This window comes from Ictalurus furcatus, chromosome 20 (assembly GCF_023375685.1).
Source record: "Ictalurus furcatus strain D&B chromosome 20, Billie_1.0, whole genome shotgun sequence".
Taxonomy (NCBI): domain Eukaryota; kingdom Metazoa; phylum Chordata; class Actinopteri; order Siluriformes; family Ictaluridae; genus Ictalurus; species Ictalurus furcatus.
The window spans coordinates 16536327-16551504 of NC_071274.1; the positions used below are offsets into that span (position 1 = coordinate 16536327).

At 40.0% G+C, this 15178-nt stretch overlaps 1 protein-coding gene across 2 annotated transcripts in view; it reads left to right on the forward strand.

The window, feature by feature from the left end:
• The window catches only part of ankrd12 (ankyrin repeat domain 12), a 44912-nt gene that overhangs the window by 15358 nt on the left and 14376 nt on the right, over positions 1–15178 (forward strand). For both annotated transcript variants that reach the window (XM_053651007.1, XM_053651008.1), the window contains exon 2: positions 13043–13156. In XM_053651007.1, coding sequence (XP_053506982.1) covers positions 13097–13156 — 60 coding nt within the window. In that variant the 5' untranslated portion in view covers positions 13043–13096. The remainder of the gene's footprint in view (positions 1–13042; positions 13157–15178) is intronic.

Consider the following 15178-nt stretch of genomic DNA (forward strand, 5'->3'; position numbering starts at 1 on the left):
CTCAGAGTGTACGGACATCATGTTTTTGTTTTGAAGCAGTTGAATTTTCGCTCTGAAATGTACGACAGAAGTAGAAGCACCTTGACATTGAGTCTGTGTAAATACAGGAAATGAAATGTGCTCATACGGTTACGGCTTAATAGTGAAGTAAATTAGAAAGTATTACGTTTACACTAAAATCTGAAGAACGAGAGAAAGTAAGACAAATACATTGTTGTTATATAAGAACAGGCTAGAACTACTTGACTAGAATACATGGGTTGCAGCTTGTAATTCCCCACCTACAATCGGTAAAAACCACAGAAAACGCCCCCTCATCTTGTAATTTCAACTCGTCAATTTGGGGTAATCTTCTCAACTACCAGTTCTTTCCCTGTTTACGTAGTGATGTCAAATCAACATGGCCATGGACGTTGTGAATAGGGCTACAACGACTAATCGATAAAATCGCTAATTAAAATAATCGACGACGGATTTGATTATGGATTAGTCGGGTCTGTGACATCACCGTGGATAACCCCCCCCCCCATCAGTGATGTCACTTCACAATAGTGAAAAATGCATTTCTATGAATAAAACACATCTGAGAAACAGCAGAGGTCACAGAGTGCGCTGCTGCGGGATAAGTGCACGATCCAGGTCGTCCAAAACACGGGAATGTTTTATATTAAGCGCTTCAAACAAACTCGTAAGTGTATTAATGTGGCTTGTGTTGTCGGATGCTGCAACAGACGCTTGTGCTGTTTAATGTGTTCCAGACATGTTTTCTTCAGCACAGAAATTTTTACCTTTATGTCCTTATCTGTAAATGCATTTTTAATATAGTGATTTAACTTCTGCTTTAACGATTGTGGACAATCAGTTGTTTTGTTTTTCAAAAATATAATGCTAATATTTTTTTTAAAAAATCCTTTGCACAATGTATAGCATAGCACACACAGATACACTTAATACCTTTTTCATAGCCTTCGATTTGCACAATGTTTGAAGGACAACACTGGACAGAATGTGAAGTAACATGTTTATTATTATTATTTTTAAAATACAGAAAATAAAAAATTGGCCTTCTAATCCAATTAAATTACTCGAAGAAACAATCGACAGATTAATCAATTATCAAAAAATAATCATTGGTTGCAGACCTTACTATGAAGCATGTAAAGTTCCCATTCTCTACTTTCAAATTAGTTTGTAGCAGTATTGTCTTCAGATGAGTTAATATACCGACACAGCACATGGTTAAATCTATTACCTTGACAGTACTAATTGCTGTTTAGTATAGATAGTAATGAGCCTACAGTGTTCTACTAACACAGAAAGCACATTCGCAGTAGTGTATCATATAAACTAGGAATGGTGTCAGTTAATTCACTGTCATACGTTGCACTTTCCTGTTAGGGTGAGCTTGCCTGTTAGGGTGCGCTTGTCTGTATAAAATTGGCTGTCTGTGTAGTTTTTGCTACTTGGCCTAATAAGAAAGAAGCAGGAAATCACCTTGGGTGGGACTCCAGTCCATCACACATCACACACACTCAGTCACATACTCATTCACACCTGGGGACAAATGAACAATTAGACCACCTACTTGTATGTTTTTTGGAGATGGTAGGAAAATGGAGAAAGCGGAAGAAACCCTTGACGAACTACAGGACAAACGCGTTTCCGTTGGTCCGTCATTTTCCGTAAAGACGTTCATGGCTTTATTTGACAGCAAATATAAGGGAAACAACATAGGCTATTAAGGTCCATATAGGACTACAAAATGGGTGAAAAGTCATCAAAATCGTCCAACTTGAGATCCATCGTGATGTATGGGATCTATTCCGAGACTATCATCAATCACCACAAGCCTAACGCAAACAGTAAAATAATTTTACATGCATGAAATATTGCTGAATCGGTTTTACGTTTGAATCTATAATATCCCAAAACAGTGCTAGTGTTTGTTACGCTGTAGTTGTGCTGCTGTTTTACGTCTCTGCTAACACCAGATGAGGCAGATTAGAGTTTGTTTTTGATTTTATAATCTTGTGTACATGATGTAGATCACTCAGTGTGGCTGAATAATCTGGATTTTCATCTCCCAAAAATAAATGCATTATTTAGGATCAGATTAATGATTAAATACTCTAAACAAACCACACCGCTTGAACCCACAACCTGAACACTCTAAACAGTTTGTTCACCTCTGTATCGGCCCAGGTCAGCTCATAAGGAGGACACGTAGGAGGTTAATTATTCTCGCGCTTCTCCGGCCAGACCTACACTCATCTGTTGACCTTTGCACTAATGCCTGTCCACCCCCTTCTCTTCCTCTCCAAACCACTCTTACTCATCGTTTTGGGTTTTTTTTTTTTCACTGGCTTACTCTTTGCTCATCAGTTCACCATTCTCCGTTACTCACTCTCTCCTGTTTTTAACGGTCAGTAAAGATAAACCAGGGTGACTGTGTAGATGTTGCTGTCATCACACATGGTTAAAAGATACATTCAGAAAGAAAGCAGCGCTGCAAGTAAAAACAAGGAAGAGTGCAAACATCTACGTACAGAAACATGTGCAGGTGGAATGTGGTGCACATTTCCACACAGTGTGATCTGCAGTAACAATGCAGTGTGTTGTTTTGTGCTCATGTGGGTATGTGTGGCCATTAACCTAGTTTCTGAGCTGCACAGAGCAAGCTTCTTAAAGCAATGTATACTGCTTCCTATGAAGTTGAGATCTCTTCGTGTGCAGACAGATACGAATATTGCATCATTGGTGCAAAGCGATTTTAAGCAGCCCAAAAAAAAACCACTGACAATATCAACCAGTTTTGTGTGGTCAAAAACATAGATGACTTGGTTCAAGAGAGCCTTACTCATGTGTGTCTATTATAAACAACATTCAAACTTGAAATAGCACTATAAATATAAAACAAGCAAATGATCATTTAATTCAGAGGGAATTATTAACCTAAAGGAGTTTCTGTGCATGAATAGCATGACCGATTTCAAACAAAAAGATGGTTTTATTTAGATGTATTTCGTTCAGTACTTGTTATAAATCGACATGTCATGAGTATGTGCCTTCTTTGGATTTTGAGAATAATTACTCGTTAACCATTTGTCACACTATAATCTGCGTAATCTCCAGAAAGCTTTGCCTCTGACTACTTTTATGAAATGATTTTCACGTGTGAATGAAGTATGTGGATTTGTGAAACCGAGAATAAGTGGCGTGGAACTCCTACAGGTCGTGTTCATTAAGTTTGAATATCTGTCGTAGCTTAATGAGAAATATTTACAGGGTCACGAGCGGTTCACGTACACGATCGCCGCAATGATTCGAGAATGCTGAAATGAATAATCCGAGGGAAAAGATCCAAGGGGGAAAAAAACAGATTGTTCTTACACACATCTTGTTTGACGCATACTGTGTAACATACTCTGTAGATTAACACTACTGATTAGGATACATGAAGCGTCTGGTGTTAAATTGTCACGATATGTGTTTGTTAGAAGTTCAGATCCTGATGTCTTCTTTTTATGTATTTAAAAGAAAATGTTTTTTCTTTTTCCCAAGCTGACTGGAAGCGGTCCATTTGATGTGAAGATTTTGTAGCTTTAAAACTGTAAAATGTAAATAATAATAATAATAATAATAATAATAATAATTTTTACAGATACACAGGAACAATCCCTAATTCCTGTGTTTTACAGACAACCTAAAATCAGACCTGACCTTTAATTTGTCCTTGGTCGGATTGAACAGGATTCATCTACTAATCACTTTGAAATACATCATTTAGAGGCAGCAATTTTCTCCCATTTGAAAGATTAAAAAGTTATTTCATGTCAAGTTTCACTTTCCCGCTCCTCGAGCTGCTGTAGAGCAGAAACGCAAAGATGTTCGAGGGCCAAGCGCAAACAAAGTTTGATTCATAACACTTTTATTCACTGTTTTTGCCCCTGTCCCTTTATCAGACCTGAAGTTCTCACACTTCTAAATAAGACTCTGATTGGCTGTAGTGTAACGTAGCACAGCCTCGGAAATGTCCCGACATCATTCTTTACATCCCGAACAAAAATCTCAGCTCTTTGTTCTGATCCATGTCCCAAACAGCAGTGTGTGAAAACCCCAGAGGCTGGTTGCACCAAACTGGTCTCCCTCCGAGAGTCTGCGTTTAGTTTGAGAAAACTTGACAAGGTGGATTGGTTTTTAGCAGTTTTCATCGCCATGGTAACTTGCACTACACAGCTGACCTGCTCTGGAGCAGATTTTATTCTGGGTAAGAAATCACGAACCCAAATTGGACCAATCAAATGTGAGCAAAGTGATGTAAATCTGATGCATCAACGTTAACCCTTTAGTGTTTGTAGCAATGGCTTCCCCATTTGTGGAGAATCCTGTGGAGCACAGGGCGCAAATAACAGGGACGGACACAGTCCCCTGGGTTTTCCCGATGACTTTCTATACGAAAGCTTTTAAGATTTTTAGTTTTACAATGGTATGGTTGATCTATGCCGGCTTCTTGAGCAACACATGAAAAATCTGATCCACAGAAGCCATGCTGTTGCTGTACCGCGAACTGAAAGTGTTGGTTCGCGGATCTTTGCGGGTGAAACATATTTCCATGTGGTGGCATTATTCTTGTCCTAATGTATTTTCCACAAATCGATATTTATTTTATTCATATTTAAGTAAAACAATTGCCAATTATATTAAATGAAATTACATGAAATATGTTGGAGTTATCAGTTTTCAATACGTTTATTCTCATTGCGAGCCTATAGTACACTTGCACATTTACACACATCAGAAATTTTCCCAAGCTGTGGCAGCCACAACGCCGTTACTTCGTACGGTTAGTGAGGGCTTAAAGTCCCCGCATTTCCGCATAATTATTTCTTGCTCTTCAAATGAAAAGGATTTTTCATACTTAAACCTGGGTTGACCTGAAAAAGTTAATAACCAGCATCATGAAACCTTTTAACCTTAATAAACCTGGGTAGGATTTGTTTGGTTTTGTTGACTCAAAACTTGCCAACTCTGCAGCTCTGAGTTGGTTCAACTCGCTTCGTACAACAGTCTTCAGGCAGCGATACAGAGCATCTGTTTTGTTTTTAACCTAAATTTGTGTGCCAGACATAAATGGTCGACACCGACGAACCCGTTCGGACGCGCTACCTCCGGATGGAGCTCTCATCAACTGGAGGCTACAGCCTGGAGATTTGCTTAGGATGGTACCCCTTGAAGTACCATGAAATAGTTTTCGTGGTAATATGCTTCTCGCCCTAAGAACAGAGAACCAGTGATGATTTTTATTTTGAAAAGTGCACTTCACAAGCCAATCAAATACCAGCGGATAAAACCCTCCAAATCTCTCCTTTTGCTCATGTTGCAGATGGAAAAATGAAGTCTGAATATTTAATAGTTTAATAATAGTCTCCGCATCTTCTTCTTTAAACGTGTTGGCCGTTTATATCAGCCGCTGCTCACACCGTAGCCTCTATTAACCCTAGCCATGTTGAATTTGGCTTTGTGATGAAGCAGAACTGTAGCATCACCGTAATATTTAGCTAGGTGGTTGTTGTACTGGTAACTAATAGACATGGCACACTGACTGACTGCACTGTCAAGCTTTCGGTATCGAGTTTGAGACCGTGTTAGTCTTCCTTTCTCATACGCGTCACATGTGAAAGGAAATGCATGGTGTTAGTGGTGTAAAGATTGTTTGAAACAAGGCTCGCGACTCTCGAGTAGGATATTCGTTGTGAAATCCCGACTATATTATGCAAGGTATACTTCCTGTAAAAAGTTGCATTATGAATGTTGTTGCATAGTTGCAAGAAAATGTCCTCGTTTTTGCTTACCTAATGGTTAGCATACGCACGTTTAATGAGTAATGAGTCTTTATTAGTCACATACATTACAGCACAATGAAATTCTTTTTTTCATTTCTTTCGCATATCCCAGCATGTTTTACGCTAATACGGTCAGGAGTCCTTATTAAACATTTAATGGTTTAACTTTTATTGGGGTAAAATAAATGGGAGGGCATGATGGGGTTTACTAATTTTACACATCAGAGGCTTTTTGATGAGCAATATATCTGAAATTTATGTTTTGGAAAATAATAGATGTGTGGCTAGCACTGTTTATGTCTTTAATATCAGTGAGTTGTCTGGATAACTCTAGTAGCTTTAATGATTAAATACTTGAAGTACAGAATGGCATTTTTAAAAATATGTTTTATATTGATGTTTAACTTTATTAATAAATTAGTGTGGTGTTCAATTAGCATGTTTTTGTGTTTTGATTTGGTACTGAGTACCGTGGAATTTCACTGGTAGCGACTACTGAAATTTTTGTACCATGACAACCCCTTCTATGCACACTAGTTTTCACGAGCTGATAGGCTAGCATACTAATGGAGCTAATACCATAGGATATGTGCTGACATCTTATAGATGAAAACAAGAAGATTTTCTCTCTCTTTCTGCTGCTTTAAAGTCATATTTGGATCAGGTTAGTTATTCAGGGGGACGTCTAGTAATTTAAAAACAAACTTTATTGCTGATTCATTCCAACATCAATAAAACAACCACAGGAGGAGTGAGTTTCTAGCAGGTTGCATTTTCTATAAACCTGGATGTTTGTGTCACGTGGTCATATGATCATGCCCCATTCACAACATGGCGTCCAAGCAGTCGAAGAGGCGCTGAAGTAGAGAAGCTCTTGTTTCAGTTTGGGGCAAGCCAAGGCTCCAGCAACAATTCAAACATATAGTGTGTTTATTGTTTTAAAGTATATGACAGCCATCCATTTTTCTTTTCCCAATTTGTGAAGTGTTTTAATGTCAGGGAAGGGTCATGTGCTACAAGACTAAATATGGCAAGTAACAGTGGTCAAACTTCTGTCTTTTTTTCCCCAATGCAAGGTGATGTCTGCATAAAATCCCAGACCTTCATATCCAGACAGGACTAAAATTATTAGACAACCACCAAGTTCGGTGAAAAACAGGAGGTAATTCGACCTGTAATTTTCTCAGAGGAGGACGGAGGAAAACGCCGACATGGCCAATCCGGATGGAAATTAAACCAAAGAGGAGCTCCTGTAAAATAGGAAATTACCCCAGGACCCATTGAAATGTAATCCTGCCTGGATAGGGCTTAAGACAGTGTTTCACTGCTGATTCAGTCCAACTTAAAGAAATCGGAGATTAGGAAGTTCATAGCCGCAGATATGAGACTCTACTCAGGCTAGTGGGGAATGCTGGATTCAAAAACACATTCGCGCTACAAAGAGCTGTTGAATTCAAAGACCTGTAGGGTTGCCAGGGTTGCAGTTCTTAAAACCAAATTTCAAATATTTTGAAACAAAGTGATGGGTGGAAATTGTAAGGTGGTTAGGATCTTCCTTTTCCAATTCCTGAACTTTTTGGACCAGTCTGTTTTGTGAAGTGTTTGAGTCGTGGTTGGCGTGGAGATTTCGCTGAGACCAGGCAACAGTGCACACCAGCGAAAGCATCGCCAGAGAGCTCACACAGAACTGTCGTTATTAAGTTTCAGTTATTGAATGTTTATAACGTGAAATGTTGTAATCAATTTAAAACGGAAACTTGAGGAAAATATTCCGGTTCAGGCAACGCTCGTTTTTGCTGTATGGAAAGTGTATGGTATATTGAATTAGAATTTTGTGTGACATGGTATCAATTCAAATAAAAAACCAAGACAAGCACATTGTGGGTGTCAAAGGGTGACAGATTAAAGGAAAAACTCGAATAAATGAGTTGAAGAAACGAACGGGTGCAGACGCTTCCAGACAAATGTGTTGCATGATATGGTTCAGCGACACACCACCATGCTGTGTGGCAAAGTGGGCTAATTATTGTGACTGAACGCAGAAGCTTCAGACACAAACACAATAGGAACAGTGACTAATGTGACAGCTGCATGTGGATCTACGGGAGAGACCTCAGTCATTGGCCGTGATGCTCATAGCAATAAAAGACAAGCGACCGTTCTTCAGGTGGCGATGTCAGTGCAGGTTGTGATCATATTGTCGGCAAAAATAACCGACCCCAGCAACAAACACGGCACTCGGACAAGCAAACCCGGAGCGATCACACAGCACGTGTGATGGAAAACGCAAACGACGTGTTAAAGCAGTGGCTTGTAAGAGAGATCAAATTTGAGCGAAATTTGAAAAAATATTTTCAAAGCAATTTTACAGAATATTGTTGGTGCGAATTTATCTCGAATATCGCGGGATTACTGAAACCCCTGATTGTCATCGTCATGCCAGTAGAGCTGCAGGTTTAGATGACCATTAATGTTGGCTGTAAGTGGTGGGAAAGTAGACGGAGCAGCCAGTGCTCCAGCCTGCCCGGTTCAAGAGGATACGACTGACCAATCAAACTGGAACTGTTTGTGTTTCCATTCCAGTGCCAGCCATGTACGTGTGTGTGTGTGTGTGTGCACGTACATGCGTGCACACACTTCTGGGTGTGTGTGGACATGTAGGGTGTGTGTGTGTGTGTGTGTGTGTGTTTGAAGTTCTTGAGTATCCAAGCTGTCATTTACCTCCCAGAATGTAGTGAAATTCCAGTTCATGTTCATCTTGGGATGTTAGTTGCGTTATTGTGTGTAAGCCTTCTTTGCTAATGCAGTCCTGTCTGAAATACATAGATTTTTTTTATCTGTATTTGCTTGTGTGTTTTTTCTTTTTGTTTTTATTAATTTTTGTGTCTCTAGGAGTTAACACATCATAGACTACGTTTACATGGACAGCAGTAATCTAATTATTGACCTATTCTGAGTAAGACAATATTGTGATTAAGGTGTTTACATGAGTCGCTTTTAGAATATTCCTTTCATGTTCCCGTTTAACATGTTATAGAACATAGATCCATTAACAGCACACGTCATTACGTCCCCATGCCACGCCATCCGACGTTCCCTCCAGAATTTCATGTATCAACATACAGTTCGTCTTTGTTATGGTACCGTATACAGTTTTGGGTGTTTTATTTTTAATTTTACAAAAGCTTCAAGTGCGGTTAATTATTTGTCATGCTATACGTGCAAATAGACGACTGCTTGAAGCCGTGGGCTGCGTCCCAAACCACGTACTTACCTACTATATAGCAGCCGAAACACATGTATTTCGCCTACTATATACGTGTATTTCGCCTACTATATACATGTATTTCACTTACTATATAGCAGGTAAGTACGTGGTTTGGGACACAGCCGTGCTCTCTTGTTTGCCGTCAAACGGTTGAGCGCTGCCATGTGTGTACGTGTCCTGTCGCAAAATGCGGTGAAAACTCCCACACGATGTTAATAGTGTGATTAAGGTGTGTACATGTCTGTAATACACTTCGATAACGCAACTAAAACAGGAATACTCCATTTGTGTTTACTTCAAGTATGACTTTAACCGGATTAAGGTCATCAATAATTGCTGTGTACATGCTAGTTTCTTAATCAGAGTATTGTCTTAGTCAGGTTAATATTGGATTATTGTTGTCCATGTAAACGTACTGATAATTGTTAGAAGAGGATGGCTGGGATGTGGCTGACTAACTATTATTTAACATTGTGGTTTACTCAGGGTTTTTTTTTAAAAGTGAAATAAACAGATCATGTTGAGGGCAGATTTCCCCATGCTACTTTCTTGTCACAATTAGACATCAATAAATCTTACGCTCCAAAAACATGTAGAATTGCCACTAATTAGCTCAATGCTCATAAGATTGGCATTTAAGTTGAATTACAACTCTGAGTTTAAATAAGTGCTTGGTGTAATAATTTTATTTAATATCACACCTGTGTAACATTTTCTGTACAGGAAATATAAAGCGGTTCATAGGTGATCGTCGTTATCTTGCTGTCTTCCGAGAGGTTCGTTTCTGCTGGCTAAGTGAGCTCGGGCTTTCGAGAGCGTAAAGGGATTTTGATCTCGTATGACGTTGAGACATATTGTGTGCATGTGAGGGCTTTTTCTCTTCAAACAGGAAATCCTCTGAGCTGAATTTGTCCCACACTGCCGTTTTGGCTGTTGAGTACTGTAGTTGCTTATTTCCCCCACCTCCTCTCCTCTCCTCGCTCCACGATGAGAGAATGACTCAGCGCTTCTACGCCTTTTGAGTAAAAAAGAGCGATTTTTTTTCCCCTGTGCTGTGAATGTTAGCAGTGTGTCGTCGGTTCGAGTATCACCACACCGCCTTCGCCGGTTTTGTGTGCGTATGCCAGGTGATACTGCGTGACGTATGTAGGGGTGCAGTAACCAATTGACAATGTCAATAAAATTTGGTAACGGAAAAAGTAAAACATTATTGATTAATTGGACTGTATTGTGAAGCACGTATGGCATTTGATTGGAAATGACTGAGCACATTGTTGGCCATAACAACTTGTGTTTTCATGAGAGTAATATTTCGATAATAACCGCTCATTTGTGGGAATGTGAGAAATAGTGGAAGTGCAGTGTCCCTGGTTTAAATCATGCTTATTAACCGCTGTGTATTCTTTTTGAGTTTTTCTAGCTGCGTTGCGTTGCTGCATTTATGGTCTCGGTTATCTATCTTTCCTACCCTTTAAGAAAGCAGCGGTGGCTCAACGGTTAAGGCTTTGGGTTACTGATTGGAAGGTCAGGGGTTCAAGTCCCAGCACCGCCAAGCTGCCACTGTTGGGCCCTTGAGCAAGGCCCTTAACCCTCTCTGCTCCAGGGGCACCCTCTCTGCTCAGACCCTGAGCTCTGACCCCAATCTCCTAACATGATGTTATATGCGAAGAAAAGAATTTCACGGTGCTGTAATATATATATATATGTGACGAAGTCGTCTTCTTCTTCTCGTCTCTTCATTATCTCATTAAAGAAAAATATCGTGGTGACAGCTTGATGGGTTGATTAATGACTGAACCTGGTCCTGATTGATTAGTCTGTGAGATGAAAGTGTTCTCGCTAGCATGTGCAATTGGGCAGCAAGGAGCGAAGCTATTCCGATCAATTAGCTCAAGTAGCTGAATATTTATTTTAAAAATATATTGTTATAGCATATACATTTAGATTTCGGTCCACATCTAATTCCATCCCAAAAAGAATCGATTCACTGATTCTAGTGAAAACCAAGAGTCAACCCCAAAGCTTTGGAGTCGATTTCACATTCTGAATATGATTCACCTCAGGTGCATACATGGCAAGCAAAATCAACCGGGGAGTATTAGTTAGCAAGATAGGCTGCAGATATTTATTTTCAATTTGTCTGGTTGAAAAAAAAAGTATGTAGAACCTGTGGAAAACATGATGTTTGTTTGTTCGTTTGTTTGTTTGTTTGTTTGTTTTGGATAAATGCGCTATATAAGTGCAGACCATTTAGTTAATTAGTTAGTTAACTGTTGTATGTAGCCGCTAATGATATTCAGCTAAAAGTATGAGAAGCTAATTATGTGCATTAAAACAGACACTGGCAGATAGCGAGTACTTGAGTCGCTGTGTGTGGTGACTTTATGTAGCTGTAGTCTGTATCCTCTCCTGATAATGCCTCGAGTGATGAAGCTCGGTCCATGTTATGTTTGTGCCCTCTACAAAAATGGCCAACATTACAATTATGAGCTGTGATGTTAGTTGAGTCTGAGACTGGAGTGCTTATTTTTACTCCGTGAACTGTTTAAATGTACACTCGCCACCCACTTTAATAGATTACACCTATACACCTGCTCATTTATGCAGTTATCGAATCATTCAGTCATGTGGCAGCAGCAGACTGCTTAAAATCCTGCAGATACAGGTCAAGAGCTTCAGTTAACGTTTCCATCAAACATCAGAATGCAGAAAACGTGTGATCTCCATGAGTTTAATCGTGGCATGGTTGTTGGCGCCAGATGGACTGGATTGAGTGTTTCAGAAACTGCTGATCTCCTGGGATTTTCACAAACATCTATCTCTAGAGTTTACACAGAATGGTGAAAGAAACCATCCTGTGAGCGGAGAGTCTGCAGGCTAAAACACCTTGTTGAGAGAAATCAGAGGAGAATGACCATACTGGTTTGAGCTGACAGGAAGGATATAGTAACTCAAATTATTACTCTTTTTAGATTCACCCAAACTGCACAGAAGACTGGAAAAAGACCGGGGTAATTCTACCCCGCCATCCCCCTCCCATAATTTTCAAATGGCCAGTTTGGGTGAGTCTGTGCCCATGATAGCCTCAGATTCCTGCTCTTGGCTGACAGGAGTGGAACTCAATGTGGTCTTCTGCTCTTATAGCCCATTTACCTCAAGCTTCAATATTTTGTGCATGCTGAGATGCTTTTCTGTTCACCACGGTTGTAAAGAATGATGATTTGAGTTACTATATCCTTCCTGGCAGCTCGGAGCAATCTGGCCATTTTCCTCTGACCTCTCTTTTTAGCAAGTTGTTTCCACCCACAGAACCGTCGCTCACTCAGTGTTTTTTTCCCGCCCCATTCTATGTAAAGAGACTGCAGTGTGTAGAAAAGCCAGCACATCAGCCGCTTCTGAAATACTCAAACCAGTCCATCTGGTACCAACAACCATGCCACAATCAAAGTCACAGATCATAATTTTCCTCATTCTGAAGTTTAATGTGAACATTAACCGATGCTCTTGACCTGCATCTGCATGACTGTATGCATTTTGCAGCTGCCACATGATTGAATGCTTTCATAACTGCATTAATGAGCAGGCGTATAGGTGTTCCTATTAAAGTGGACACAACATCATCGACTGGGAACTATGTGAACCAACTGGAGCATAATGCGTCTGCGCAAGCATCAACTGAAAAGTTTTGTTTCTGCAAGTCAATAGGAAGTAGATTTATTTCTTTCCCTGGTTATTGGACGAGTTAAGTGAAGTGAGCAAAATAAAATAAAAAAAAAATGTCGGAGATGGTTACATCATTCTGATCGGATGCCGCACGACTGCAAATATCTGTGGTGAAAAGTGTGTCTGAACAGAAAGCATGTCAGATACTGGCTCTGACGCCGATCAAACGTGTGCCGAGTCTGATCTGAGGTTTTAAATTTCACTGCAGGCCCATGATGACCCCCATGAGCCGTAGCTGCCACAGCTAGTCAGAAGCTGCACCATGGCCAAGCCGGGGACCGACAGAGATGGAGCCATGGTGGAAAAGACGACTGGGAAGAAGGTGACACAACCACTAATGATACTTTTATTGTTATTACACCTGTTTTTTTGGGGGGGTTTGCTAACATTAGTTTCACACAGCAATATACAGGTGCACCTCAAAACATTAGAATATTGTGGAAAAGTTCTTTTTTTCCCAGTAATTTAGTTCAAAAAGTGGAACTTTCATATACTCTAGATTCATTACACATAAGGTGTCTTATCTTGATGATTACGGTTTACAGCTCATGGAAATCAAAAATCCAGTATCTCAAAATATTAGAATAAAGAATTTATAATACAGAAATGCCGCAGTGTCGCATTCCTAGTGACAAGCCACTCCTGAACCAGAGACAATGAACGTTACCTGGGCTAAGGAGAAAAACAACCGGACCGGTGCTCAGTGGTCCAAAGTCTTCTTTTCAGATGAAAGTACATTTTTCACTGGAGGAAGAGTGGACAGGAACAGAATCCAAGTTGCTTGAAGTCCAGTGTGAAGTTTCCACAGTCATTGATGATTTGGGGGGCCATGTCATCTGCTGGTGTTGGTCCACTGTGTTTTCTCAAGTCGAGAGTCAATGCAGCATCTACCAGGAGATTTTAGAGAACTTCATGCTTCCATCTGCTGACGAGCTTTATGGAGATGCTGATTTCCTTTTCCAGCAGGACTTGGCACCTGCCCACAGTGCCAAAACTATTAGTAACTGGTTTGCTGACCATGGTATTACTGTGCTTGATTGGCCAGCCAACTTGCCTGACCTGAACCCCATAGAGAATCTATGAGAGACACCAGGCCCAACAATGCAGACGAGCTAAAGGCCGCTATCAAAGCAACCTGGACTTCCATAACACCTCAGCAGTGCCACACGCTGATCGCCTCCATGCCTCGCCACATTGATTCATTGATTAGAGGGCAGTGGTGGCTTGGTGGTTAAGGCTCTGCGTTACTGATCAGACTGTCAGGGGTTCAAGCCCCAGCACTGCCAAACTGCCACTGTCGGGCCCTTGAGCAAGGCCCTTAACCCTCTCTGCTCCAGGGGTGCTCTATCATGGCTGACCCTGCGCTCTGACCCCAACCTCCTAACATGCTGGGGTATGCGAAGAAAAGAATTTCACTCTGCTGTAATGTATATGTGACAAATATTGGCTCTATATTGGTGCGGTAATTCGTATAAAAAGGATTAAAGCCCCGATCCAAGTACTGAGTGCATAAATGAACATAGTTTTCAGAAGCTCGACATTTCTGTATTATAAATTCTTTATTCTAATATTTTACTTGACTTTTTTCACTTTGTGTAATAAATTCAGAATTTATGAAAGGTCCACTTTTTTAATTAAATGACGGGAAAAATTTTTAACTTTTTTTTGAGATGCACCTGTAAGTGTTCTTTGATTGGTCAGGGATTTGGTGGGGTGTGCTTTAATGTATGCTTCTTATTGGTTCTTTTTGGTTGGTTTTACTTTGGAGGTCATGCCAGTGTGTCTTGATTACAGAAAGGATAGAATACCTTATTGGTTAACAATGAGTGTGTCTTTATACATTAGTGCTGTTGATTGCTCAATTCTGATTGGTCAGAAGGTGTTGATTTAATTTTCTGTAAAGCAGCTCTGGCAGTTCCTTCTGCAAGGTTTACATACATTTTTTAATCAGTTTCTCCAAAGAGACATTTATTTAGCATTTGGAACAGTGTGAGCCATGAGAGAGGGTTTTGCAGTTTTTCGGTTAACATGACAAGCTGTCCTATTGTCCTATTTAAAACATCTGTTGGTGTAAGAGGTAAAAAACATTGTTATTTAAGGTCAGTAAAAATGTCTGATGATGTAGTCCACACTCATGGAGCTATTTTGCTGATGCTAAAATATTCTTTAAAAAGTATTTAAGCTATTTTAGGGGAAAAGACATGCATGTCTGTTGGTCTGTGCGTGCTCTAGAAATAAATACACTTTCTTTTGTATCAAGAGTGGTCTTTAATTTATTACATTTTTTCTAAAGTAACTGGTGCGTATCATTCTCATGCCATGCTGTTGTAAATAACGCAGTGCA